The sequence below is a fragment of the Hyla sarda genome, chromosome 5 (assembly GCF_029499605.1).
Source record: "Hyla sarda isolate aHylSar1 chromosome 5, aHylSar1.hap1, whole genome shotgun sequence".
Taxonomy (NCBI): domain Eukaryota; kingdom Metazoa; phylum Chordata; class Amphibia; order Anura; family Hylidae; genus Hyla; species Hyla sarda.
This window is the reverse complement of record NC_079193.1, coordinates 271,851,671-271,878,560: the sequence shown is the minus strand read 5'-3', so window position 1 is coordinate 271,878,560 and position 26,890 is coordinate 271,851,671. Positions and strand designations below refer to the sequence as shown.

General features: G+C 40.2%; 1 protein-coding gene across 5 annotated transcripts in view; it reads left to right on the top strand.

Annotated features, from left to right (window-relative positions):
- ZNF521 (zinc finger protein 521) overlaps positions 1-26,890 on the top strand; it is a 405,801-nt gene that overhangs the window by 198,761 nt on the left and 180,150 nt on the right. The window contains exon 5 of one of the 5 annotated variants that reach the window (XM_056521755.1): positions 17,140-17,532. The exons of the other annotated variants lie outside the window; for them this stretch is intronic. Coding sequence (XP_056377730.1) covers positions 17,140-17,156 — 17 coding nt within the window. The 3' untranslated portion in view covers positions 17,157-17,532. Of the gene's footprint in view, positions 1-17,139; positions 17,533-26,890 lie in introns of those variants that run through there. 5 annotated transcript variants of the gene reach the window in all.

The following is a 26,890-nucleotide window of genomic DNA, read 5'->3' as shown; positions in this document are numbered from 1 at the left end:
AACGGGTTCCCTTTAAAGGAATTTCATTTCCTAGGTGTTGCGCAACGGCAGACAACTTATTTACTGGTAATTTTACAATGTACAGATTATGCAGCAAGGAGCCACATTTGGGTTAATAAGAGGCTTGTTGATAGAAATAAGGGACAGTGGGAAGCAATGCTACTATTGATCTTCTGAAAAAATTGCTGAGAATTTTGCACGGACCTAGAGGTAAAAATCCATATAAAAAAGACTATTTTTATTCAAAACTTTTTCTTTGCAAAAAACACATCAAGACTTCAATTTCCAAATACCGTCTCCTTCTAATGGCTACAACACAGCAGACACTCTGCTCAAGGCATGCTTGGGGATAGTAATTAGTCGGTGTGTTTTCTACTAATTCAATGAAGTGGTTTATTGCTAATAAGCTAACAAGTGTGTTTTATCATTTCGAGAACTCCTAAGGTTTTAGGCACTTTATTAAAGACATTTTTTTCAAGACTAATTTCATATATACAGTGCTAATTAATCATTGACTGTATTCGTTTTCCTATAAATACACAGTATTTAGTATATTGCCTTGTTGTTTGATGGTAGATCAAAGTATGAAGGATGGATTTACAAATCTTCTTTCTTGTAGTAGGCAGAAGGTTCTCTTGCGTCTTGGTTTTTCAAGTTTATTTCCCAAAACAAACACTCTTGGTTAATGAAGAGCAGAGGAGTGTTAATATAAGCCTCCTGGTGTAAATCACATGGCACGTGGTAGTAATGAAGAGCCGATATAGTCATGTTTGCATTAGAGTATACAAAGTCTAAGTAATATTGTCAATGTTTTTTAAATATTCAGAGATGAGCCTCTTGTGACTCTTTTATTGCATGTTGCTAGTATATTCTATATTTCCTATCATGAAAGTTATTGAGAACTTGTAGACTGGATTTACTTTAGATTTCATTTTTGCTGACTGCTCTCTTGCTAATTCTCTAACAATCAATAAGTGTATGGTCTGTATCACGGCTACCATTGGGGCATGTTACACAGCTTATCCATGGGGTTTTTGGGGTCACCTTACAAAACCCTGTTCCTATTGCATCCAACTGCAAAAAAATGGACATGTCACATTTTTCCATGCTGTTATTTTGTTTCCCAGCTTCCATTGAAATCAAATAGGAGCTTCAGGGTTGCCTACTTAAAGGAAATCTGCAGTGGTATATAACTTATCCCCTATCCGCAGGGGGGATAAGTGATCCTGGGGGGGGGGGGTCCGACCACTGGGACCCCCCGTGATCTCCTGTACAGGTCCCTGAATCACCGCGTCGGACACACACCCTCAATGCATCTGTATGGGAGTGGCAGAGATGCAGCATTCATGCAACCCAGCCTCTCCCATAGAACTGAGTGGAGGGGGCGTGTCTGTCGACCTCACAAGCCCTAACCGCACAGGGCTGCGGCATTTCCGGGTCCCTGTAGATAGGGGATAAGGCACTGCAGATCTCCTTTAAGTGCTAGGCTTCTCTCCTCCATGGGTCTATGTGCCTGGAGGTACACATAATGCATAAATGTGTTTAAAGGGGTACTTCGCTTGAGCCATCGCTGGGAGCTCATGGCGTCATAGCCCCACCCCTCATGATGTCATGCCCCGCCTCCTCAATGCAAGTCTATGGGAGGGGGCGTCACGCCCCCTCCCATAGACTCGCATTGAGGGGGCAGGGCTATGACATCACAAGCTCCCGGCATCAGCTCCAGTGTTTGGAACAGTTTGTTCCAAATGCTGAGCAGCGGAGTACCCCATTAAAGAGTTTATAGGTGCATATGGATGTACCCATGTGTATGTGTATGCGCTAGAGATACTAATGTGTGTATGTTGTGAGCATATAGATTTAGATCGTTTACATGAACTATTATTCCAGCACTACTTGTCATTTAATTAATTGCTTTTTACCAGCCATTTTTTGGCATGTTATTTGCTATTATGTGAGCTTTGTGTCAAATTTACTTGGTCCTTGTCTAACTATTAGTCAAGAGGTCCATGTTATATCATGTTAAATATCATGTGCATCTGTCACTTAACCCCTTAAGGACTCAGCCCATTTTGGCCTTAAGGACTCAGACAATTTAATTTTTACGTTTTCATTTTTTCCTCCTCGCCTTCTAAAAATCATAACTCTTTTATATTTTCATCCACAGACTAGTATGAGGGCTTGTTTTTTGCGCGACCAGATGTCCTTTGTAATGACATCACTCATTATATCATAAAATGTATGGCGCAACCAAAAAACACTATTTTTGTGGGGAAATTAAAACGAAAAACGCAATTTTGCTAATTTTGGAAGGTTTTGTTTTCACGCCGTACAATTTCTGGTAAAAATGACATGTGTTCTTTATTCTGAGGGTCAATACGATTAAAATGATACCCATTATTATATACTTTTATATTATTGTTGCGCTTAAAAAAAATCACAAACTTTTTAACCAAATTAGTACGTTTATATTCCCTTTATTTTGATGACCTCTAACTTTTTTATTTTTCCGTATAAGTGGCGGTATGGGGGCTCATTTTTTGCGCCATGATCTGTACTTTTTTTTGATACCACATTTGCATATAAAAAACTTTAAATACATTTTTTATAATTTTTTTTTTAATAAAATGTATTAAAAAAGTAGGAATTTTGGACTTTTTTTATTTTTTTTCGTTCACGCCGTTCACCGTACGGGATCATTAACATTTTATTTTAATAGTTCGGACATTTATGCACGCGGCGATACCAAATATGTCTATAAAAAATGTTTTTTACGCTTTTTGGGGGTAAAATAGGAAAAAACGGACGTTTTACTTTTTTATTGGGGGAGGGGATTTTTCACTTTTTTTTTACTTTTACTTTTACATTTTTTTACATTTTTTTTTACACTTGAATAGTCCCCATAGGGGACTATTCATAGCAATACCATGATTGCTAATACTGATCTGTTCTATGTATAGGACATAGAACAGATCAGTATTATCGGTCATCTCCTGCTCTGGTCTGCTCGATCACAGACCAGAGCAGGAGATGCCGGGAGCCGCACGGAGGAAGGAGAGGGGACCTCCGTGCGGCGTTATGAATGATCGGATCCCCGCAGCAGCGCTGTGGGCGATCCGATCGTTCATTTAAATCGCGAACCGCCGCAGATGCCGGGATCTGTATTGATCCCGGCACCTGAGGGGTTAATGGCGGACGCCCGCGAGATCGCGGGTGTCGGCCATTGCCGGCGGGTCCCTGGCTGCGATCAGCAGCCGGGATCAGCCGCGCATGACACGGGCATCGCTCCGATGCCCGCGGTTATGCTTAGGACGTAAATGTACGTCCTGGTGCGTTAAGTACCACCTCACCAGGACGTACATTTACGTCCTGCGTCCTTAAGGGGTTAAAGGAGTAGTCCAGTGGTGACTCAGTGGTGAACAACTTATCCCCTATCTTAAGGATAGGGGATAAGTTGCAGATCGCGGGGGGTCCGACCGCTGGGGCCTCCTGCGATTTCCTGTACGGAGCCCCGACAGCCCGCGGGAAGGGGGCATGTCGACCTCCGCACGAAGCGGCAGCCGACACGCCCCCTCAATACAACTCTATGGCAGAGCCGAAGTGCTGCCTTCGGCAATCTCCGGCTCTGCCATTGAGATGTATTGAGGGGGCGTGTCGGCCGCCGCTTCGTGCGGGGGTCGACACCCGCTATCTGGGCCGAGAGCCGAGGCCCTGTACAGAGAGATCGCAGGGGGCCCCAGCGGTCGGACCCCCACAATCTCAAACTTATCCCCTATCCTTAGGATAGGGGATAAGTTTTTCACCACTGGACTACCCCTTTAACAACCACAGAAAAGGCATACCTTTGGGTTTGGATTTGGTGCCTAGTTCCAATTAATAAGGCGTGGCCCAGGATCCGCTATGCCCCAGGGACATAACGCCTCTCTCCTCTGATGTCAGTTCCACTGTTCTTGTTGATTGACACACTGGGCTTACCTGCCAGTGGCAGCCCCATGTAGATTGCCCTCGGCTGCTACCAGTGGCTGCTACTATAATCCTTCTTTGTTTCAGTGAGTTAGACGTCATGGTGGATTAGTAGTCCTTTTCGATGCCACTCTTAGGCATTCCCACATGGCGTATACGCAGCGTGTTTCACGCTGCGCAAAATTTACGGCAGCAGCGGGAAGTACGCTGCGTATTCCTTGCTCACTATAGACATAGGGCTTTCCGGCGGCAGCCCTTTGCGTGTAGTGAGTTTTAGAGGCGGGGCCGTGTGCCGGCGTTACTGTGACACGCGGCTCCGCCTCCAAAACTCACTGCACACATAGGGCTGCCGCCGGAAAGCCCTATGTCTATAGTGAGCAAGGAATACGCAGCGTATTTCCCGCTGCTGCCATAAATTTTGCGCAGTGTGAAATACGCTGCGTAAACGCCATGTGGGAACGCACCCTTACACTGACAGAGCAGCAATATAGTATTAATCTGTTTAGAATGAATATGAATGATTTACTAGTGATATTACTGTTATAACTAGTACTACTGTCCCTCTCTTACTGCTCTCTAACTTGTATAAAGGCATGGCCTGCCTGATATAGTACATGGTGATTTGGTGTGGAAAAATTATGCAGGAAATTTAATTATTAAAGAGCTTGCATCGATTTTTTTTTGCACGTTGTATGTTAGGGGTGCACACCTGTCTGTATGATTTTTAGATAACTAGGGATTTCTATCAAGTGACTTATTTGAATCTATTTGTGGGTAATAAGGCCTCTTTCACATTGATGTCAGGCTACGCTATATGGAGCTCTGTCAGCAGAGCCATCAAAACGGATGTTTTAACAGGAGTTTAGCGGGAAAAACTTTCAGATCCCCGATGGACCCCATTCAAGTGAATGGAGTCTCTTGAAACCCGACCCCTTTCAGGGTCCGTACTGCACGAGCAAAAAAGAATATTTGAGTAGACCCTGAACGGGATGGACGCAAACGGCAATGTGGACCTAGCCTAAGAATGACATGATGCAAACACAGAATGCACAAAATAAGCTTTGACAGGATTTATGCTATAACTTACAGTGCATATGTTTATTTTTATCACCAGGTTATTAAAAAAATACAAATTCGACAACTTTGTATTGCCACATTCATTGCTTATACATTATATTTTGAGAATTATACTTTTTACAATTATATTGCTAGAAAAACTAGATCGTACCAGATTTTTTTGATTTTGGCCTTCTTTGTATTCTTGTGATGTTGCATAAATACATTTGTGAAATTAAACTATAGATGGGCCTGATAACTGTGTCTGTCTATTCATATCTCTCTCTCTCTATATATATATATATCACATTACACACTGTCACACTGGGATTTTAGCTCTGTTTTTTTGAGGTGGGAGTTAAGAACACAGGCATTTATAATGGTGACAAGTGCTCACACATCCTGGATGTGTTCTAGGGAATAAATATACCAAAATCAACAAATATTTATATCACCATGTTACTATACAAGAGGGTTACTATACTATACAGTACATTAAGCTGAAATAGACCCAGAGGTGGAGCTAAACTTTACAGGCCTGAGGGGTATAGTAAGACTAAATCATTCTTGGCTGGACAATTGGCTGGAGACTTCAGTCTCATTCAACTCTGTTCGCAATACTTTATAGGACTTTGATTGAAAATCCAGAACACAATATTCTGTGTTCAGGAAGCAGTTTTAGGAACTTTTTCTCTCTTGTCTATAGCTTAACAGGTAGTTAAGCTAGAGACAGTGATATCTAGTACAGAATGCAAGGTCTCGTATATTTTTTGAGTTTTTTTTTCTTTCTGTTAACCCCTTAACAAGAATTGACATAAATGTACTTCATGGTGCCATAGTACTTAACGCACCATGATGTACAATTACCAGACCTGTGCTCACGTCATATGAGGCAGGTCCCAGCTGCTATCAGCAGCCAGGGACCCGCCGGTAATGGCGGACATCTGCCATTACGAGGATGTCCACCATTTAACCACTTAGATGCTGTGATCAATACAGATCACGACATCTACGGCAGTTCGGTACTTTGAATGGATGATCGGATCGCCCACAGCGCTGCCGCAGGGATCCAACCATCCAGCATGGCGGCCGGAGGTGCCCTCAGCTGCCTACGACCGTCTCCAGAGGTCTTCTGCTCTGGTCTGAGATCGAGTGTAGCATAGCATTGAACAGTATTCGCAATCAAATGATTGCTATAAATAGTTCCCTATGGGGACTTTTAAAGTGTAAAAAAAAAAAAAAAGTAAAACATTTTTTTTTTAAGTTACAAAATTTTAAAAATCCCCTCCCCCAATAAAAATGTAAATCAACTGTTTTTCCCATTTTACCCCTAAAAAAGTGTAAAAAAGATACTTAATAAACATATATGGTATTGCTGCATGCGTAAAAAAAAGTCTGAACTATCAAAATATATTGTTAATTATCCTGTTCGGTGAACAGTGTAAACACTGTCACATTTTATTCCAAAGATACAATTCATAAAAAGTAAAACCTTAGCAAAAGTGGTACCGATAAAAACTACAGATCACAGCGCAAAAAAATTAGCCCTCATACCTCATTATAGGTGGCCAAAATAGGGCAATTTCAAACATACACATTTTGTTAATATAGTTTGAGATTCTTTTTAAAGTACAATTATAGAAAAGCATATAACATAACTATCATGTTAATCGTATTGACCCACAGAATAAAAAACTGGTCATTTTTACCGTACACTGTACAGCACGAAAACAATACCGTCCTAAAGTAGCAAAATTGCGGTTTTCTTTTCAATTTTCCCACATAAATAATATTCTTTTGGTTGTGCCATACATATATTGGTAAAATAAGTGATGTCATTACAAAGTAAAATTGGTGACGCAAAAAACAAGTCCTCATATGAGTCTATGGATGGAAATATAAAAGAGTTATGATTTGTAGAAGGCGAGGAGGAAAAAACGAAAATGCAAAAATAAAATGGGCCTGGTCCTTAAGGGGTTAAATGTATAGGGTTTTACCTTAGTACATAGGGTAGCAGTATTTCTTTTGCCTACACTGACAATTTACAGTGTTAGTACAGCTATTGGATAACCCAAAATTGTTTCTGGTTGTCATGGATACAATTTGTGAATGAAGATGCAGCAAGCTTTGTCCTCAGGTCACATGCAGGACTGCATTTTGTCCACGTCTACAGCACTATTATACATATGCCGTATATAAGCATACCAGGCTACAGTATTGTTGTTATGCAGTAAGCGTTTTAGGTTTAGCCCAAGTCTGGCTTTGTTGAGAACTAAAATGTTACATAATATATGAGAAAAAGACTAAGGGATTTTATAAAAGCTAACAGTCAAATTCTATAACCAAATCCAATGAGCATTTGATTAGTAGGAAACATTCAATTTTGTACATTGTCAGGTACAAAATGTTGAAAAGTAGGTTATATGACGTAAAGTTGTGCTAGAGGTGGATTAAAATATGTTTTAAATTTTTTTTGTTTTTTCTGTTTATTGATCCTTTATTGTATCATCATTGCATAACATTTTACAGGTACCATATATACTCGAGTATAAGCCGAGGCCCCTAATTTCACCCCCAAAAAACAGGAAAAGTTATTGACGCAACTATAAGCCTAGGGTGGGAAATACGTCATCCCCCCCATGTCATCATCCCCCCCATGTCATCATCCAGACCCCCGTCATTAACACCCCCATCATCATCACCCTGTCATCGTCACCCTGTCATCGTCACCCGGTCATCATCACTCGGTCATCATCACTCGGACATCATCACTCGGACATCATCACCCTGTCATCATCCCCTTGTCATCATCCTCCCCCCCTTCATCATCACCGTCTGTCAATTCCTTCAGTGGTTTTCAGCCTGCGGACCTCCAGATGTTGCAAAACTACAACTCCCAGCATGCCCGGACAGCCGATGGCTGTCCGGGCATGCTGGGAGTTGTAGTTTTGAAACATCTGGAGGTTTGTAGGTTGTAGACCACTGCGGCCTTTGTCATCATCCTGACCCCCCCCCCCCTTTAGTTTTCTAATCACCTCTCCTCGGTGGGAAGGAAGGGTGAGCTTGTCCGGGTCATCTATGCTGCAGGGACCGTCCGGTGGGGAGGGTTAGTCGTTCCGGGCTGTCCATTTTCACCGGGAGGCCCTCTTCTCCGCTCCGGGCCAAGCCCCGGACTAGTGACGTTGCCTTGACGACGACACACAGGGACGTTCATGCGCTGGGACCTTCCTGTGCGTCGACGTCAAGACAACGTCACTAGTCCGGGGCCGGGCCCGGAGCGGAGAAGAGGGCCTCCCGGTGAAAATGGACAGCCCGGAACGACTAACCCTCCCCACCGGACGGTCCCTGCAGCATAGATGGCCCGGACCAGCTTACACTTCCTTCCCACTGAGGGGAGGTGAGTAGAAAACTAAAGGGGGGTCTGGATGATGACGAAGGCCGCAGTGGTCTTCAACCTGCGGGCCTCCAGATGTTTCCAAACTACAACTCCCAGCATGCCAGGAGTTGTAGTTTTGCAACATCTGGAGGTCCGCAGGTTGAAGGCTACTGAAAGGGATTGACAGGCGGAGAGTTCACTCGAGTACAAGCCGAGGGGGGCATTTCCGCACAAAAAATCGTGCTGAAAAACTCGTCTTATACTCGACTATATACGGTATATAGTAATATGTGAGCATTAGCCATCTATATTACATTGATCGTATACGCTCTTAAATGTTCACAGTCATTTAATGGTGAGATAAGCCTGACATTGTCAAGCCGTATTTGTTTTCAGTCTGATAACTTTTGACCAATAATTGCCATCCTCTAATTATCTATTTTAGTCATGAAGGAATCTTTCTCTGTGGGGGCTGGCATTATGATTAGAGCATAAATCCCATAAGATACATGTGTGTTCCAGATCGCTCCAAACAACTGTCTCATGAAACGTAGCGGGCACATTGCAAACCACTCACTGTGCACAACAGAGGAGCACATTTGCTATTGTGGGCTCATCTGTCTGACAAATAAGATGATAAAAAGCCAAATTGTTAAATTGTTGATAGTTCACTGCTGCTACCAGGCAATTAAAATCATGTCACTTACAGTACAGACTGTTTGTATTTTGTTGTTTGCACGGATAGTAATGTGTTTCCTTTTAGAATGTTGATAGATTTTGGTAAATATAAAATTAAAGAAAAAAATATATAATGCTATTGTTTTCATGGCAATATAGAGATCTGTCCAAACCATCTATCTATCCATTATAAACAAATGGCAAAAAATTTAAGGCAAATAAGAAAAAAATATACACATATGAAAGAAATGATACGCTGCACTCACCAGGATTCCAACCAAGGTGCCTTCTTTATTCGTGAAAGATAAAACACGCCAGCAGGTACATCGGGAGAGCGGGTTACACAGACAAGCGGGGGGAGTGGCGACGGACCGTTGCGTGCTCACGGCACTTCCTCAGGCCATACGTCATTCCGTCAAGAGGTGTGTTCTTATACCTGACGGAATGAAGTATGGCCTGAGGAAGTTTCTTTCTACTTGCTTATACACTTGCACCACGAGCACCATTAGCCGCAGGAGCACACCTGATTACTCCCCACTGACCGCACTTCCATATAAGAGACATTCAAACAGGTTACTGGTGCCGGTATCATTTCCTTCTACGTAAGAAGTAAAGAAGAAAAAAAAATAACACTGCAGTATTCACCAGATATCCCTGACAACAATATATAGAAATATTCAGAGCTATTCAAACCATCCATCTACTTATTATAAAGAAGTGCCTAACAGTTTAAAATGTATGCTGCTGGGGAAGGAAAGGTGATAGAATAAAAACATACTTACCTTGCCTCAGTCCCCCGTAGCTCCCAGTAGCCTCCATCTGGTCCCCCAGTCTTCTTTCCTTCCTGCTTCTGAGACAAGCCCTATGTGCAGGACCTTACACAGTGGTGCCCCACAGCAGGAGAAAGAGACAAGATTGGGGACCAGATGTAGGCAAACAGGAGCTGTGGGAACCAAGGCTAGGTGAGTGTTTTTTCTTTTTCTATTTCACCCCACTCTGGCTGCATATTATCATTATTTATTTATTTATTTATTTATATAAACTTCATACCCATTTAAGGCACGTGAATTAGAAACTTCTATTCCAAGTGCAGATAAAGTCCAAGGCCAATACTTTCTGATCTTTTCAAATACTCTTACATTATTTATGTAGCATGTTGGTAGTTTCCATTACTGTGTCTCTGCAGTAAAGGAGGTGACCAGACCCCCTCCCCTCCTTCTCTACCATGACTGATCCACTTCGAAGTGACTGCTATGTTCTCTTACACACTTCTGAAGTAAGATATTGTGCACGGGTGGCTGTGCCTGTAACAAAACGAGTGGACACAGAGAGACTGAAGCATGTTATTTGGATCGATGACAGTGAAGCAGCGATCGTAATGCTAATGATATTTTTCATATGGTGCATTTTTTCGATTTTAGTGCATTTTAGGGCTTGGCAATCAACCAGTTAAGGTTTTGCTTCAAGTGAAATTAAAGGAATTCAAAAAAATTAAAGTTAAGATGTAAAAGAAATGTGGTATCTGGTTGAATTTAAATATGTATTAGACCTACTATGCATCAATTTACATCATGGTATACACTGTACATGGTATTCAGCTACAGTAACAACACTTTCAATAGTAATATGTACATTGTGTTATAACATTTACAGCATATTGTTCAGCTCAGCTACTTGATAAGTCAATGAATAACATGTAGTAGTTTTGTATGTACTTTTTCGTTTATGCATTTTACTTGTGTGTTGCTCATATTTATATACAGCCTGCCCCATACAGGTCTACTTTAGCTCCAATGACTAAATGTAAGAAAATATATTTCACATTTTACAATAGTCACATTATTGTATTTTTACTTTTCTCTATTTTAAAACTTAAAGTTTAGGGGAACGCGTAGCTATGAAAATGAAACTGTACAGGATATTGTATAAACCTCATTTTCGGAATTGGTAGGTAATGCACAGCTTTAGCAGTGAGCAACCAAAATATTAAAAAGTGGTTTGGCAATTTTGAGTGCTATAACAGAACTCGGATTTTATATCCTGTATTGGATCACAAACTACTGAAATCTGTGCTGTTCCGTTTTATCAGAGAGCTTGCCCTCTTGTGAGCAATACTGGCTTCTATCTGTAAAAGCCCATAAAGGGTTTCTGCATGGACCATACAAAAGGGATACTTTCCCTTTAATAGCCATCTGTACAGGAGGGATGAGAAGTGGGCCAGGTCATCTCTTCTCAGCTGTCATGATATTAACGTAGGTAATGGAGCAAGCTCTCTTTTCTGCTGGGTGTTGTTTTTCATAGATGTTCATCGATTTACACAGATAATTTTATTTATTTTATACAGTTGGTCCAGGAAAACTGGGCAGAATAACAAATATTGCAACATTTCGATTTAATTTTTTTAATTTTATTTGTCATTTGCAATGTTAACTTTTTGTCTAGAACAGGGTCACACCTACCGTGCAGATGGCTGCATGAATTGTATAACGGCCAAGACACTTAAAAGAAATGTCCAGTGTGGGAATACAATAAAATAAAAGATAAAAGTGAAGTATGTTCTGGAAATATAAATGATCCTCCGTTTTTAGTTCTGAGTAGCATAACTTCAAGTTACCCAGAGTTGTGAGACTTCAATGAAAATGGGCTGTGAGGATACAGAGTTTATTCACCAAGCGAGAACGTTACAGTCGTGTGTTAACTTCTTGTAAGTAACTACGAGTTATTTACAGGCACAAGTTTGTCTTGCAAGGACATAATATCTATTTAATTTCTTTTGTATAATATTTATTTAATTTGATTTGTATAATATCTGTGACCCTCCAAAAGGAGGCAATCCTGATCTTAAGAGAGAACTTACTATTTAATTGTAGAATTATCTTATTTTCATTATATTTAAGACCAATAGATGTACAGTATCTACTGAACACCTCTTCTCTATAACAGCCATCTTGATTTTTTTTTTTTTTTTTACTAAGCCTATGTACTGTTTTAGGGGAATATTTTTTTGTTTATCCACCAGCGGGATGCATTTAAAGAAGTGGCTGCAGTGATTTGTAAAGCTTGTGTGCTATGTCTAGTGTATAATGTACAATTGCATATATACTCATATATGTTAATATATTACACATAACATTAAAACCAAATAAAATATTGATTATCTCATTACAATATAACCTGTTAAGGGGTTATTTTTATTTATATATTATATATATATATATATATATATATATATATATATATATATATATATATCTTGTAAGGATTTCTATAGCTCTGGGATCGTCCTTGACACCGCCACAGCACATGTTTCCACTTCAATCAGCAGGCAAATAACAGTTCTTTATCCAAGTCCAGTCCCTCTGCAGCTTTATGAGACAGGTTGCAGGATAAATAAAAACATAACACAGGAACAAGACAAAACCATAGACTGTCCAGTCACTAACTAAACAATCCAACATGCCCTGACTATCAACTGGTGGGCTTTTCCCGGCCAGTTAAACTTATGCCTCCTGCAACCTTCTACTCACTGTTCACACACAGCTCGGGCTGTGTGTTCCTCATCAAGACCCCTACCTCCCCCCCCCCAAAGCCTCCTTGCTGTATTCTGGGAAGAGCTCCCACTATTCTGTTTCCTTTCCTTATATCTACACTTCCCACAATTCTGCTGGCCTCATTAATTTGGCACCTGATGAGCATCTCTGCTAGCTCACCTAGGAAAAAGGACTGGGAAAAACACCCTTTCATTGCCCTCAAACCTGCCTCAGTGCCACTATATATATATATATATATATATATATATATATATATATATATATATATATAACAAAGGATAAGAAGCAGCACTCTCTGTGACAAAAGTGGGAGGTGGGTGCAAACGGCCGGAATCCCAGGTCATGGGAGACACTTCAGATATATAAAGGAGAAGACTGTAGCACTCCAGTAATATGAAAGTGAATGTGGCTTTATTCCAATTCAAACATCAAGGCAACGTTTCAGCTGCACACAGGCAGCCTTTATCAAGCTTGATAAAGGCTGCCTGTGTGCAGCTGAAACGTTGCCTTGATGTTTGAATTGGAATAAAGCCACATTCACTTTCATCTTACTGGAGTGCTACAGTCTTCTCCTATATATATATATATATATATATATATATATATATATATATATATATGGAAGTAGGCAAAAAAATCTTGATGTGTTTTGGAAGCAGGAAAAAGGGCAAGTACAAGTAAGGTGAAATTATGATGGTTAGACAACTGGGTAGGAACCTCTTTGAAATAACAGGACTTGTAGGGTGTTTCCAATATAAGGTGGTTAGTGCCTACCAAAAGTGGTTCAAAGAAGGACAACAGACGAATCAGTGACATGTTCTTTGAGGCTAAGCCATCTGTTCTAATCTCCCATAAGAGGTACTGTAGTTTGATGTGTATGAGGCTACATAGCTGCATAGCACAGAATATTAGGCAGGTTGTTTTAATGTTATGGCCGATCAGTGTATAAAAACAGTGGGGTTCCATAGATGTATAGATATCTGTTGAATACTGGGGATGACAAGTACCAAGTGTATTGATGATATCACAATGTCCCAGTTCTTCAGCATTACAATTTACTTTTGCATCCTGTAGTTTAGAGATGTGTGACAAAGCTGTAACACTTTACATTTTTTCTATCCCAATTCCCCAGATTCTGACTGTTTTCATTAACGAACCTGACTTTAAGTCCAAAGGGACTGCATCTCATCATTGGATTCTGAATCGAGTTGATTAGTTTAATCTCTGGGTATAACACAAACATGGCTTATTATGCTAAAATATTGGAGAGGCAGAAGAGCTGATACTTGAATGAAAATAAAAATAAGGCCGAAATGGAATGATGTGATATAGATTATGTGTAGAGAGGACGGGGACAGAATATATACATAGCACTTACAGCAAAATTTAGATGGTAAATGCCACAACATGTAATTAAGAGAATACATGTCATTTTATTATTCTTTTTTTATTACTGCACTTTAATTTTACTATTGCCACTTAAACCATGTTAAAACATGGCTTAAAAAAATCCTCCAATGTGTTTAAAACCCAGATCTTTTGTTACATTGTGTGTTTTCTGCAGTCTAATCGGAGAGCTGAAGTCAATATGGACAGTGGGTGTCGAGCTTCAGCTGTTCATATTGTTGCATTTGGTGCACTGATGGGGTTTCGTAGGTCACCTTTAAAATTATGCCTATGACAGCAGTAGACACCTGCCAAGATTGCAAGGTATCTTACAGCTCTCAGGATGAAGCCTATGGCCTGGTAGGCCTCAGTTGGAGAGGTACGCATTTGCCGTACAGCTGGCATCACTGTATGGGGCAGCAGTGTGGGCTGTTAGGTAGCTGGAAGGGAGACAAGCATGAAATTTTGTCTAACCCGAGCGGCTTTTTTTTTCCAGCTCTGTTGGCTGCTTTTCAGATCCTTGTTATAAAAAAAAAAGAGTAAGAAAAAAACCATAATCAAGCACCCTTTAATCTGCCTGCGATTACCAGTAGTATAAAAAGAAGAGCATAATGAGGAAAAATGCCTCGTTTTGTTGCTTTCAAAAGCCAACAAATTGGAGTTAACGTGACAGGAAGTAGCTTAATAATTAGATTATTTATTTATTCCTGACACATCCCCCTGTTACTTGTCTCAGGAGACTCTGTAGATGGTACGATTTTCAAGCAACCATTACTTTGCTGTCTTCTGTGAACAAAGAGTCCTACTGTCTATCAGTCAATTAAATGCACTCTTTAAGCAGAGGCAGCGTAGTCCTCAATGGAGGGAGCCCTGGGACATTGTAGCTGATGATGCCTTTCTCAGTACTGTACATCACACTCCACTACAGTCCCTACAGAGCTGGAATAAAGTCATGCATTAAAATATCACTTGTAGATTTGTTTGCTAATGAAGAGCCATTGAAATGTTTGTCTGTTTCTGTGGCGAAATAATTTATAAAAGGACTACTTGTTTGCATATATTAGTTCATTAGCTCCAAGAGCTTTTTAGGATTTCCAGAAATGAAAGTCAACAAATTAAAGCAAAACAAGTACATGATCATTCCAGTTTACTTTCAAATGACATCAAAGTCAGTAAGATACAAAAAGTGCGAAAATTAGAATAGGGGGAGGAGGAGGACGGGGTATCCGCATTTTGAAGAATTCTAAATTAGAGTAATCGTCTAATAATTTGCTACAGATATTTGGTAGCCGAATATGATTCAGCACAGAGTAAAAGTAACCATTTACCGTATGATTTTGCTTTCCATCCAAAGTTTATGTTAAGTAATGGAAAGTCCCACCCAGCAGGACCTACTTGTTCATCATTCTGAAAAAAGAAATAATGCTTTAGAGAATTATACAGGGAAATATGAAAAGATAAAGTTAAAAATGGATTGCTCCGGGTAGAAGTGAACATTTTCTGGTATACTCTAGTGTAAGTATCCAATTGAAGGGCTGGAATAGTACCCAATTGACTACAATAACATGGTATGGGTGGTCTTATTTTACATTTTTTCACACTAGTATTTGAAGTTTAAGAACATGATTTTAACAAACCACATTAACCGTATACAAGGGTAATAATCTGTATATAGTGTTTACGTAAACTCTAACTATCTATTTTTATGAGAAATAGTTGCTGTACAATATCTTTATAACTGTAGGTATATCAGTTTTATAGATAACCGGTAAAAATATGTCCTAGAATTTGTGGAACAGTATATACACATTTAAAGGAAAACTGTCACATATTTTCTCCCGCACTATCCACAGGTATTGGTGGATAGTGCGGGAGACGCTGATTAAAACGAGCCCTACCTTGGTCTGATCCGCGCTGCCGTTCGCCCGCAATTGTAGTTTTAATCTCTGTGTATATCCTGCTGTAACTGGAAAAGGCGGGGCTTCTGCTGGCTAACGGACACTGACGTCAGCACCGCTCATGAATATTCATCCCTCCTGTTCTCCCTCTCTTCGCCGCTCCTAACCAGAGGGAGGGATGAATATTCATGAGCGGCGCTGACGTCAGTGTCCGTTAGCCCGCAGAAGCCCCGCCTTTGCCAGTTACAGCAGGATATACACAGAGATTAAAACAACAATTGCGGGCGAACGGCGGCGCAGATCAGACCAAGGTAGGGCTCGTTTTAATCAGCGTCTCCCGCACTATCCACCAATACCTGTGGATAGTGCTGGAGAAAATATGTGACAGTTTTCCTTTAAAGGTGTAAGAAAATCCTGGCACAAGCTTCTTCAATGCTTATTTGTGTTTAATAGGAATATGTAATATGCCATATTACTATTAAACACGAAAAAGCATTGAAGAAGCTTATGCCGGGATTTTCTTACACCTGTATCTACTTCCATCCACGAGCACAGCGATACTCCTTAAGTGCCTCCTTCTATCTAGTTTCTTTATACACATTTAATAGCCATTTTAATGGTTTATCATTTTAATATTATGTAACTTTGCAAATAGTTTTGGTTAAAGGAGTTATCCCAAAATTATAGCTGTCTGATCAACGGGGGTTTAACTGTAGGTGCCTTCTCTAATCACAAGAATAGGGCTCTCCAAGTGAATGGAGAGACAGTGTGCATACTTGACTACTTTATTTGCTTTATGTCCTGGTAAATTTGCACATTCATAGTTTCTTTAAAGGGGTATTCCGGGCAAAAACATTTTATCCCCTATCCAAAGGATAGGGGATAAGATGTCTGATTGCGGGGGGCCCGCTGCTGAGACCTCCCGCGATCTCCCTGCAGCACCCTCCGGGTTTCTGGGGATGTGACGTCACGCCATGCCCCCTCCATTCATGTCTATGGGAGGGGGATAGGGGATAAAATGTTTTTGTCCGGAATACCCCTTTAATTATGTTTGCCAGTACCATTTGCTGAAAAGCAGCCCCACACCATGCTGTTCCCACCTCCAAACTTCACTGTTGGCATGGTGTTTTTAGGGTAATATGCAGTGCCATTTCTCCCCCAAGCATGGTGTGTATTATGGCATCCAATCTGTTCCATTTTGCTCTCATTTGCATTACTTACTGTTTTCTTTCAGACAACAGTACCTGCTAATTCCAGGTCTTTTTGAAGCTCTCCACAATTGGTCCTTGGCTCTTGGACATCTCTTCTGATTATTCTTTTCACTTTTCTGTCAGAAATCTTGTGAGGAGCAACTGGTCGAGGCAAATTTATGGTGAAATGATTGTCTTTCCACTTCTGTATTTGGCCCAAACAGGGCTCACTGGAACATTCTGTTACTTCTATTTACCTTCCTGGGGTTACATTGGGGTCAGTGTATATGTTTCCCTGCCCCCCTTCTTTTCTACTTGCTTGAGTCTGTCCTACCCACAGCTCACCTTTACAAACAATATGCACGCTCACTATACTGACCATCTCACAATTTTTATTGTCTCATTTGTATACCTTTCAGCCACATTTATCTACTATGTTTTTATATCATGTCTCTGTTTTAATATTTTCAATAAATACATATTTTAATGGAAGTTTTGGTGTAATAATCTTTTTTGGGTTTACAACTTCTGCGTTATAGCCCAAACAGGGCTCTCTGGAACATTCAGAAGCCTAAAAATGTGCCTGTAACCAACACCATCATTATGTTTTGTAACAATTACGTTGCAAAGGTCATGAGACAGCACTTTGCTTTTATCCATCATGACATGTGTCTCATGTGACACCTTGGCAATGTGACCTTTTTGTAGGCCATCAGATGGGACTGAACCAGCTGATATTAAAGGGGTATTCTGGCCAAAGATGGAGTGACATCACGTCTCCAGCCCCTGAAACACAGAGGTTTTAGGGACTGGAGCAGCAGCCCGAAATAGAATGTGGGTTCAGCATGGAGTTCGTGCCCAGCGCCCAAAACCACGCCCCGCAATCCCTTTTTCCAGAATACCCCTTTAATGGGCACTTACAATGGGCTGGATTAAAAAATGGAAATAAAAAATATATAAGTAGCTAATAGTTACATAGTTACATAGTTAGTACGGTCGAAAAAAGACATATGTCCATCAAGTTCAACCAGGGAATTAAAGGATAGGGGTGTCTTTACCTATTTGTTTACATATTTAGTTCGTCTAATCACTAAAATAATGCATTGTAAACTATGTATATTTCATTAAACGCACAGCAATAACCTTCACTTTTATAAATTCAATGGAAAAACGCTTGCCATGCCATTCTAGGCACACAGTGATTCTCTCCCAGCTAGTGAGTCTATGAATATTGTACTGTAAATGATATTTAATATGCAAGGCTTAATGTATGTTGATCTCTGTTTAGGGGGGCAGTGTGGGTTAGGGACTAGGAGAAAATCCCATTTTCCAGCTTGTTTCAAATGTAGTAAAAATGCTGCTTCAGTTGCTTTATGCTACTCACATTGGGAAAGGTGCTTATACTGTGATAATTATCATCAAGGAATATTAATGCGTTCAGCATTTGTAACCCAAAAACTCATTATAGCTTAAGCTGTGCATCATCTGTGAAGAGAGAACTTTGCCAGAATTCACTCTTCACAGGGGTTGCCTCCTGCTTCCTGCATACAGTAGTGGTCAGAGCATTGTAAGAGGTCACTTAGGCTATTTTTGAAGGCTGAAGCACTGCAATTTTTATCATTACCTTCTGTTTCAATAGCCTAATATTATTGGTCCAGAATTTAGAATTCCACATGTACACAGATATATTATAGCATCTATTTTTATTTGTAAACTGAAGAAGGGGGGGCTACATGGAGGTTGGGCAATCATTTTGAGTAAGGCAGCACATTTTCTACATGCACGTATTTTTAACATTATATAAGTGGGATAAACAATTACTGTAGAATATGAGCTCTGGTTAATACATTTACATTTGTATCTATGGTCATTGGTTAGGTCTTTTTCTTTTATTCTTATTATTATTCCTTTTTTTTATTATTATTCACCCTTTTATTATTGGATTAAAGAAGGTTAACATTTTTGTTCTAATCCATTAGGGTCTGTAGACCCTTTTGAACACATTAAGACAAAATGTCCTTTACTGTTCGTTACCTTCTGTTAGTATATGAAATATATATTTAAATGGCTTGTCTCAACAGCACAACACCATTCCGTACGCCCTAGAATGGCATATGGTTGTCATGGAGAATGATCTCCTGTATGGAATTAATTTCTATTAGCCAAACTGAAGAGCTAATAATATTAACACAGACAAATACTATAGGGTTAATATATGGCTAGATGGAAAACGTAAGATAGATAGATATAGATAACTTACATGGTTTCATTGTGTGCCTTTGGATGTATACATAGAGGTTATTTTAAGTATCTCCCTGTGAAAGCAATTAGCTAATTTCTATTATGGAGAAAGATCTTTTCTGAGTGTTAGAACTTTAATGAAGCTTAATAGAGAAATATCTATTACCACATAATAAAGACATTGTTTCATTAATAACATTGAAATATTGTTGCCAGATTGTTAGCTCAATGAGTTTTAACCCATGAAAGATTATTTTGCTGTTTCATTGCTCAAGTTACCTTTTCTTTTCTTTTTCTCTTTCTTTCTTTCTTTCTACGATTTATTTAATAAGATATTGTTCATTTTGTTTTAATGTAGGGGTAACATTAGACTATAAGTCTGACCCCCAATAAGCTAAACACATGGCATCTGGTTTAGAGAATCAAAGCGATCAGCCATAACCTGGAAGGAAGTTGTAAATTTCTTTGCAGCGCCACCACAGGGGACATAAAGCATTACAGTGTCTCTATTAAAAGCCATGAGATGTGCACAAACGTCCTGCATTCTGACAAAAAGAGGATGGTTTCTGAACCAGAGACCCTCCTATCTGTAACTCAACATTCCCATACAGGATGATTGAAATTGGGCTTCTAATTTAAACAACCTCTACATTATGTTGAGTACAACAGCTTATGAGGCATCCCATGAGTTAAGAGACAATAGAATTGTTTCATTTTTTTTTCTGTTGCAGTAACTTTGTAACCCAATATTATGTAATAAGATATAGTGACCCCCCGACCTACGATGGCCCCGACATACGATCATTTCAACATATGATGGCCTCTCAGAGGCCATCGCATGTTGAAGGCAGCATCAACATGCGATGCTTTTGTATGTCGGGGCCATCGCATAAACGGCTATCTGGCAGCGCAGACTGCTTCAGCTGCCACCGGATAGCCATTTACGGTGCCCAGTGTGGTCCTCTGACGATCCCTTACCTGTCCTCGGGGCTCCGGCGCGTCCTCTTCGGGATCCCCTGCATCGACGGCGCTCTCCATCGTCGCTGCGCACGCCGTCCCGACATCCAATAGGAGCGCCGTGCGTAGTGACGTGATGGCAGCGACGGAGAGCAAGGATGCCGGGGAAGCAGAGGCCTTGCCGGAGCGTCTGGGACACCCCGGGGACGCGGCGACAGCAATGGAAGGCGACATCCAGGGCAGCGGTGACGGTCCGGAGCGGCGGGGATACATGAGTACAACCTCCAATACCAGTGGTCTTCAACCTGCGGACCTCCAGATGTTGCAAAACTACAACTCCCAGCATGCCCGGACAGCCAGCATGCTGGGTGTTGTAGTTTTGCAACATCTGGAGGTCCGCAGGTTGTAGACCACTGTCCTATACTTTATATTGCACGGATCCCTCAACATACAATGGTTTCAACAAACGATGGTCCATTTGGAACGGATTACCATTGTATGTTGAGGGACCACTGTACAAAGCATATCTCATTATCCCATTAGGCTGGGTTCACGCATTGTAAAATAAAACCCAAAAAATAGCAGTAAAATAGGTATGAAAAAAGCTGTCTTTTTTTGTTTTGTTTTTTTGTTTAAAAGGGTACTCCCCTGCTCAGCGTTTGGAACAAACAGTTCAGAACACTGTCACGCCCCCTCCCATAGACTTGCATTGACGGGTCGGGGCTATGACGTCACGAGCTTCCATCGCCGGCTCTAGCGCTCGGAACAGTTTGTTCCAAATGCTGAGCAGTGGAGTACCCCTTTAAGACCAACATTTAATCCCTTAATGGCCCATTTTGGCCTTAAGAATTCTTCGTTTTTGCACTTTTGTTTTTTTTTCTCCTTTCCTTTTAAAATCAATAACTTTTTTTTTCCACCTACAGACCATATGAATGCTTGTTTTTGCACAACTTTTAGTACTTTGTAAAGGCACCTTCCATTTTAACATAAAGTGTAACCCAAAAGCAACATTTTTTTATTTGTGGGTTGAAATGTATAAGTAAACGTTTGCAACTTTTTAAGACCCAATAGGGGACTTTGATATGCAATAATTAGATTGCATTTACTGTATAATGCTATGACTATGGTATAGCATTTATACAGTGTGATCGGCTATCCACTGATCTACCCTGGCTAAGCCAAGGCTACATCAGTGCATCAGCAATCAGCGGCAGGATGCAGTTAAGGGGACCCTTCTCTGTCATTCTAGCTCATGGAACCCTCGCCATCTCATTGCGGGGGGTTCCGTGAGCTCCACTGAGCTACCGGTAAGTTTCATTTTCACTTTAGATGCCGTGATTGGCATTTATCACTGCGTCTAAAGGGTTAAATAACCAGTGAGTGTGTGGCTACTGATGGTAGCCAACAGTCACTGCTCTGAAGCGAGCACAGCTCCTGCACTTGCTTCAAAGCCACTTAAGACGAGGGTGTACCTGTACGCCCTGCATCCTTAGCGGGTTAGGTTACTGCTGTATTTTAAAACAATGAGTATACTGACTGTTGTTTATCTATAGAACTTTTCTAGGAAATATTACTAGATTTAAATAACTGACGCTTTTTATACCTACTTTGCTGCTGTTTTTTTGTATTTATTTTGCACTGTGAACCCAAACTCATGTAGTAAAATAACAAAAGCTTTATCTCCCACCGTAGGCCCTTAAAGACCAATCTTTTTATTTTTTTTAATTTTTTTTATTATTATTCCTTTCACTGCCACATTCCAGGAGCCATGATTTATTTTACTTAAACAGCAATGTATCTGTAGGGGAAATTTTATTGAGGACGGAGGGAGGGATCAGTTAAATCTCTTTCCAGTGGCTATTTTGAGGCACAACATAATTTGTTTTTACTAATTTTTCATTGGTAAAGGGTAAAAAAAAGCATGTTCCATTTTTTTTTATTTTTTTTACCAGAGACTTTATTCTTTGGGTCCACGATGCACATAGTGTATGGATTCCTTTCACAATTTACCTTGCATTACACCGACAGAAAATCTGTTAAGTCAAGCCTCTGGTAGGGCCTGAAAGGCAGAAACCAATGGCAGACCTGGGGGCCTTGTTTCCATAGTAACCCTTTGGCACCCCACAATTGTGTCTCTAGGCACTGATTGACAGCCTCAGCCCCCCCCCCTCCCTTTCTGTGTCAAGCTCCCTAAACGACACCATAGTTATTGACTGAGGCATCTAATAGGTTAAACGCCATGATCTGATCCTGACTATTGCAGCTTGAACTCAGCTGTCAGTCACCACCCAGCTTTCCCTGTTGCTCATATTGGCTTAGCTTCTGTGCCTTTGCGATTATCATGATTTCTCTATACGCCTTGTCACCTTTATTAAGGGTAATCTATGACATACAGGTAATCATGGTTCCTTAAGTAGTGAAATTATTATATTTTTTTTAAATTGAGGTTTAACAAATAACCAGAGTTGTAGTTAGAACTATATATTTTATAATAACAAATATTAGTACTCTATTGGTCTAGTTATTGAGGATAATTAGAATGCCAGATATTTAACAGTGCAAACTGGACAGACTGATGCTAACATAGGAAAACAGGATGGAGGCAGCTGAATAGTAATAGTAAGATCGTATGAGCCATATGCCAGTCACTGTTGTCTTAAGTTGTTCCTTGGTAGGGTCAACCAGAGGTCTACTAGTGTTGTGACCAGCTTCTAATTGGCAAGTGCTGAATTCTACTTTCACTCACTTACTGCGATTTCATGACTGAAATGTGCTTAACAGGTCACATTACAGAGTTCAAAGAGTCCTTGAATAATTTGTGGTAAATCAGCAGAGAGGTCCATGAATGTGACATTCTTTCGGAACAGTTTCTTTCCATTTTCTTCTGGTGTTTTCTCTCCATAGATTGGCTCCTTTCATAGAGAAGAGTTTCATGTGGCATCATTTGACTTAATAGCTAGGTTTAACATTGCATAGCTGTGCTTCTCTTTTTTCCATTTGGAAGTTTGGCATACTGTAGCCCACGACTTTCAACTTCAGACATTAATTTTTCCAACAAAAGTTGTTTTTAATGCAGTAGATAAGTCATTCTGACAGAGGCAGCCCTGCCAATGGACCACATGTGCACATTGCAGGAGGGTCTAAAAAGTACAACATGTAAAAATAATCTTGGTGTCTTCACATTCCCTCATTCCTTTATGGAACTAATTATTGTACTATTTGGAAAGTACTGACACATTTATGTTTGCTAATGTTGTCAATGTGATCACATATTTAAAAAGGTTTGTTTTTAGGCTGTAATCACCGAATACTGTAGATGCTATGGTGCCTCCTATAGGAGGGAGGGAGGGTTTACACACCTTGATGGACAGTTCACACAGGCTGGAAAAAGAGAGGAGAGCACACAAAAGGTAGTTTGTACTGGATACTCATATAGGTTGTGTCAGGGTTGTCTACGTGACTGTTTATTCCAACATAACAGATAGACAATTTATTATGTAAAAATCATGAATATTATATATATGTATATATATAGCTTAATATACCATAATAAAATCAGTATCAGCATTTTCTCTGAGCTGGAATCTAATAAGTACACTCACAATGACCTATTACATTAACATATAGTTACATAGTTACATAGTTACATAGTTAGTACGGTCGAAAAAAGACATATGTCCATCAAGTTCAACCAGGGAATTAAGGGGTAGGGGTGTGGCGCGATATTGGGGAAGGGATGGGATTTTATATTTCTTCATAAGCATTAATGTTATTTTGTTCCATAAATGTATCTAATCCTGTTTTAAAGCTGTTAATTGTTCCTACTGTGACCAGTTCCTGAGGTAGACCGTTCCATAAATTCACAGTCCTCACGGTAAAGAAGGCGTGTCGCCCCTTGAGACTAAACTTTTTCTTCTCCAGACGGAGGGAGTGTCCCCTCGTCCTTTGGGGGGGTTTAACCTGGAACAGTTTTTCTCCATATTTTTTGTATGGGCCATTAATATACTTATATACGTTTATCATATCCCCCCTTAAACGTCTCTTCTCAAGACTAAACAATTGTAACTCCTTTAATCGCTCCTCATAGCTAAGATGTTCCATGCCCCATATTAGTTTAGTCGCGCGTCTCTGCACCCTTTCCAACTCCGCAGTGTCCCTTTTATGGACAGGTGCCCAAAACTGAACAGCATATTCCAGGTGAGGCCGTACCAATGCTTTATAAAGGGGGAGTATTATGTCCCTGTCCCTTGAGTCCATGCCTCTTTTTATACATGACAATATCCTGCCGGCTTTGGAAGCAGCAGCCTGACATTGCATGCTATTCTGTAGCATGCAATGTCAGGCTGCTGCTTCCAAAGCCAACAGTCTTAAAAATAAGCGCATAAATGTATTTCTTTCTGAACCTTTAGCAACTCTGGGCTGTGTATAGATAGAGAATAGAGCTAACACAGCAAGCTGCAGAGGATGTAGAAACAAAACTAAGGAAAATGTTTAATAAAGACCTATGAAAAAAAAATGTTGCCTAACTGCCTGAATATGAGAATGGCTTGTTCATGTTCTTTTTGGATTTATGAAGCTGATCCTATGGTGATATCCTAAACGAAGATTATTTCTTGACTCAGGCTAACAAATGTTTTTAGTCAATGCTCAGATTTAAAAAAAAAAAAATAGACCCTACAGACACTTTTTGAGAATGTACCGAAGTACAGAACAAAAAAAAAAAAATTATGCTCTTCAAAGGTATTTTAGCAAATTATAGATTGGTGCAGAGTAGTTTTTACTGATTCCACCACTCATTCCTTGTACTGTAAAAATAATCCTAAACATCTGTATTGAAAAAAATCTATGAAAATAATTACAAATAATTAGCATGTTCTAAATCAAATAGATGTTAGACTTATTACCATTCTATTAAAGATATAATTACTAAAGTGACAGTGATAAATATTAACATGACTGTAAGGGGTGTAACACTACTGATAGGAGTTACAAGAGAGCAGTTATCTCATCATTTCACTTCACCAGCTAAGATGAACCAACTAATACGGCCCATAGTGGCATAAAGGAGAGATTAGAATGCAAAATACCTTATGTTAGTAATATTGCCTTTTTCTGTTGTTTATGAATGTGATGACTACAAGACATTTTATCCTCATAGGTTTAATTTGCTATTATTGGCTAATTATCTGCTTTACTTTTTGTTTTTAATGTTTATAGGATGTATGTGGTAAAATAAGGCATGGATATAAAATGTTGACTGCTTCTAAGAGACTTTCTGGTAAACTTGAGATCTGTTCCGGGAAAGATTAGTTTTGTAGATTTTCTTGATGTTGCTACACATGTCTGACTATGGTTAGTACAAAAAGCCCCAGCACTCACCAAGTTGCAAGCCAATTTGCATTTATTGTACACAGGGAAACAGGACGCGTTTCGGCAAAGCCTTCCTCTGCTGTCTAGACAGCAGAGGAAGGCTTTGCCGAAACACGTCCTGTTTCCCTGTGTACAATAAATGCAAATTGGCTTGCAACTTGGTGAGTGCTGGGACTTTTTGTTCCATATGCTTGTATTTTCCACGTGCACCACCCACCACAGAAGTGCCGACTCTTTTTCCTATGACTATGGTTAGTGACATGTTTTGTATATGTTCACCTTTTATGCACAGATTACTTCGTTGTGTGTTGCACACCAGTAATTTCAATACTTGACTACTGGCTTTATAATTGATTTAAAGCATACTGCTGATTTAATAGACCATATGCTGCTGTTCTAACGTATCTCTATAGCTAACACAGACACTGTAAATCCACTTGCAGTACATTTTCTTAAAACCATTAACCCCAAAGCTAAGGGCTTATGTGAACCTGTTGGTATCTATCCCATATTCTGTCGCTCCTCCACACATTACATCATTGTTCTAAAGCTTCTCCAGTTACACAATGACATAGTCAGTCAATAACAAATGGTTACATTATTTTTTAAGTATAATTTGCTTCCAAAACTGGATAAATGGAAAGATGTAATAAGGACAATTATTTGTTTGTAAGTAGTTTGTTACCATGGAGACAAATAGTTCTATTAATACTTTTAATCAAGACTATAGACTCCCATACATATTAGAGAAGTTGAACAAGCCAACTTCATTGGGACTTGTTGATTATATAAAATATATAGGGGCCACCTGACTCTCCACTGACAGATCATGTCATGGCAGAGAAGGATTAGGCATGTTGCATTTCAGCTGCCCGGTTACAGTGACCCCTCGACCTACGATGGCCCCGACATACGATAATTTCAACATGCAATGGCCTCTCAGAGGCCATCGCATGTTGAAGGCAGCATCAACATACGATGCTTTTGTATGTCGGGGCCATTGCATAAACGGCTATCCGGCAGCGCTGACTGCTTCAGCTGCCGCCGGATAGCCGTTTACGGTGCCCCGTATGGTCCGCTGATGATCACTTACCTGTCCTCGGGGGGCCGCCGCGTCCTCTTCGGGATCCTCTGCATCGTCGGCACTTTCCATCGTCGTGATCACGTTGCTGCGCACGGCGTCCCGTCATCCAATAGGAGCGGCGTGCGTAGCGACGTGATGGCTTC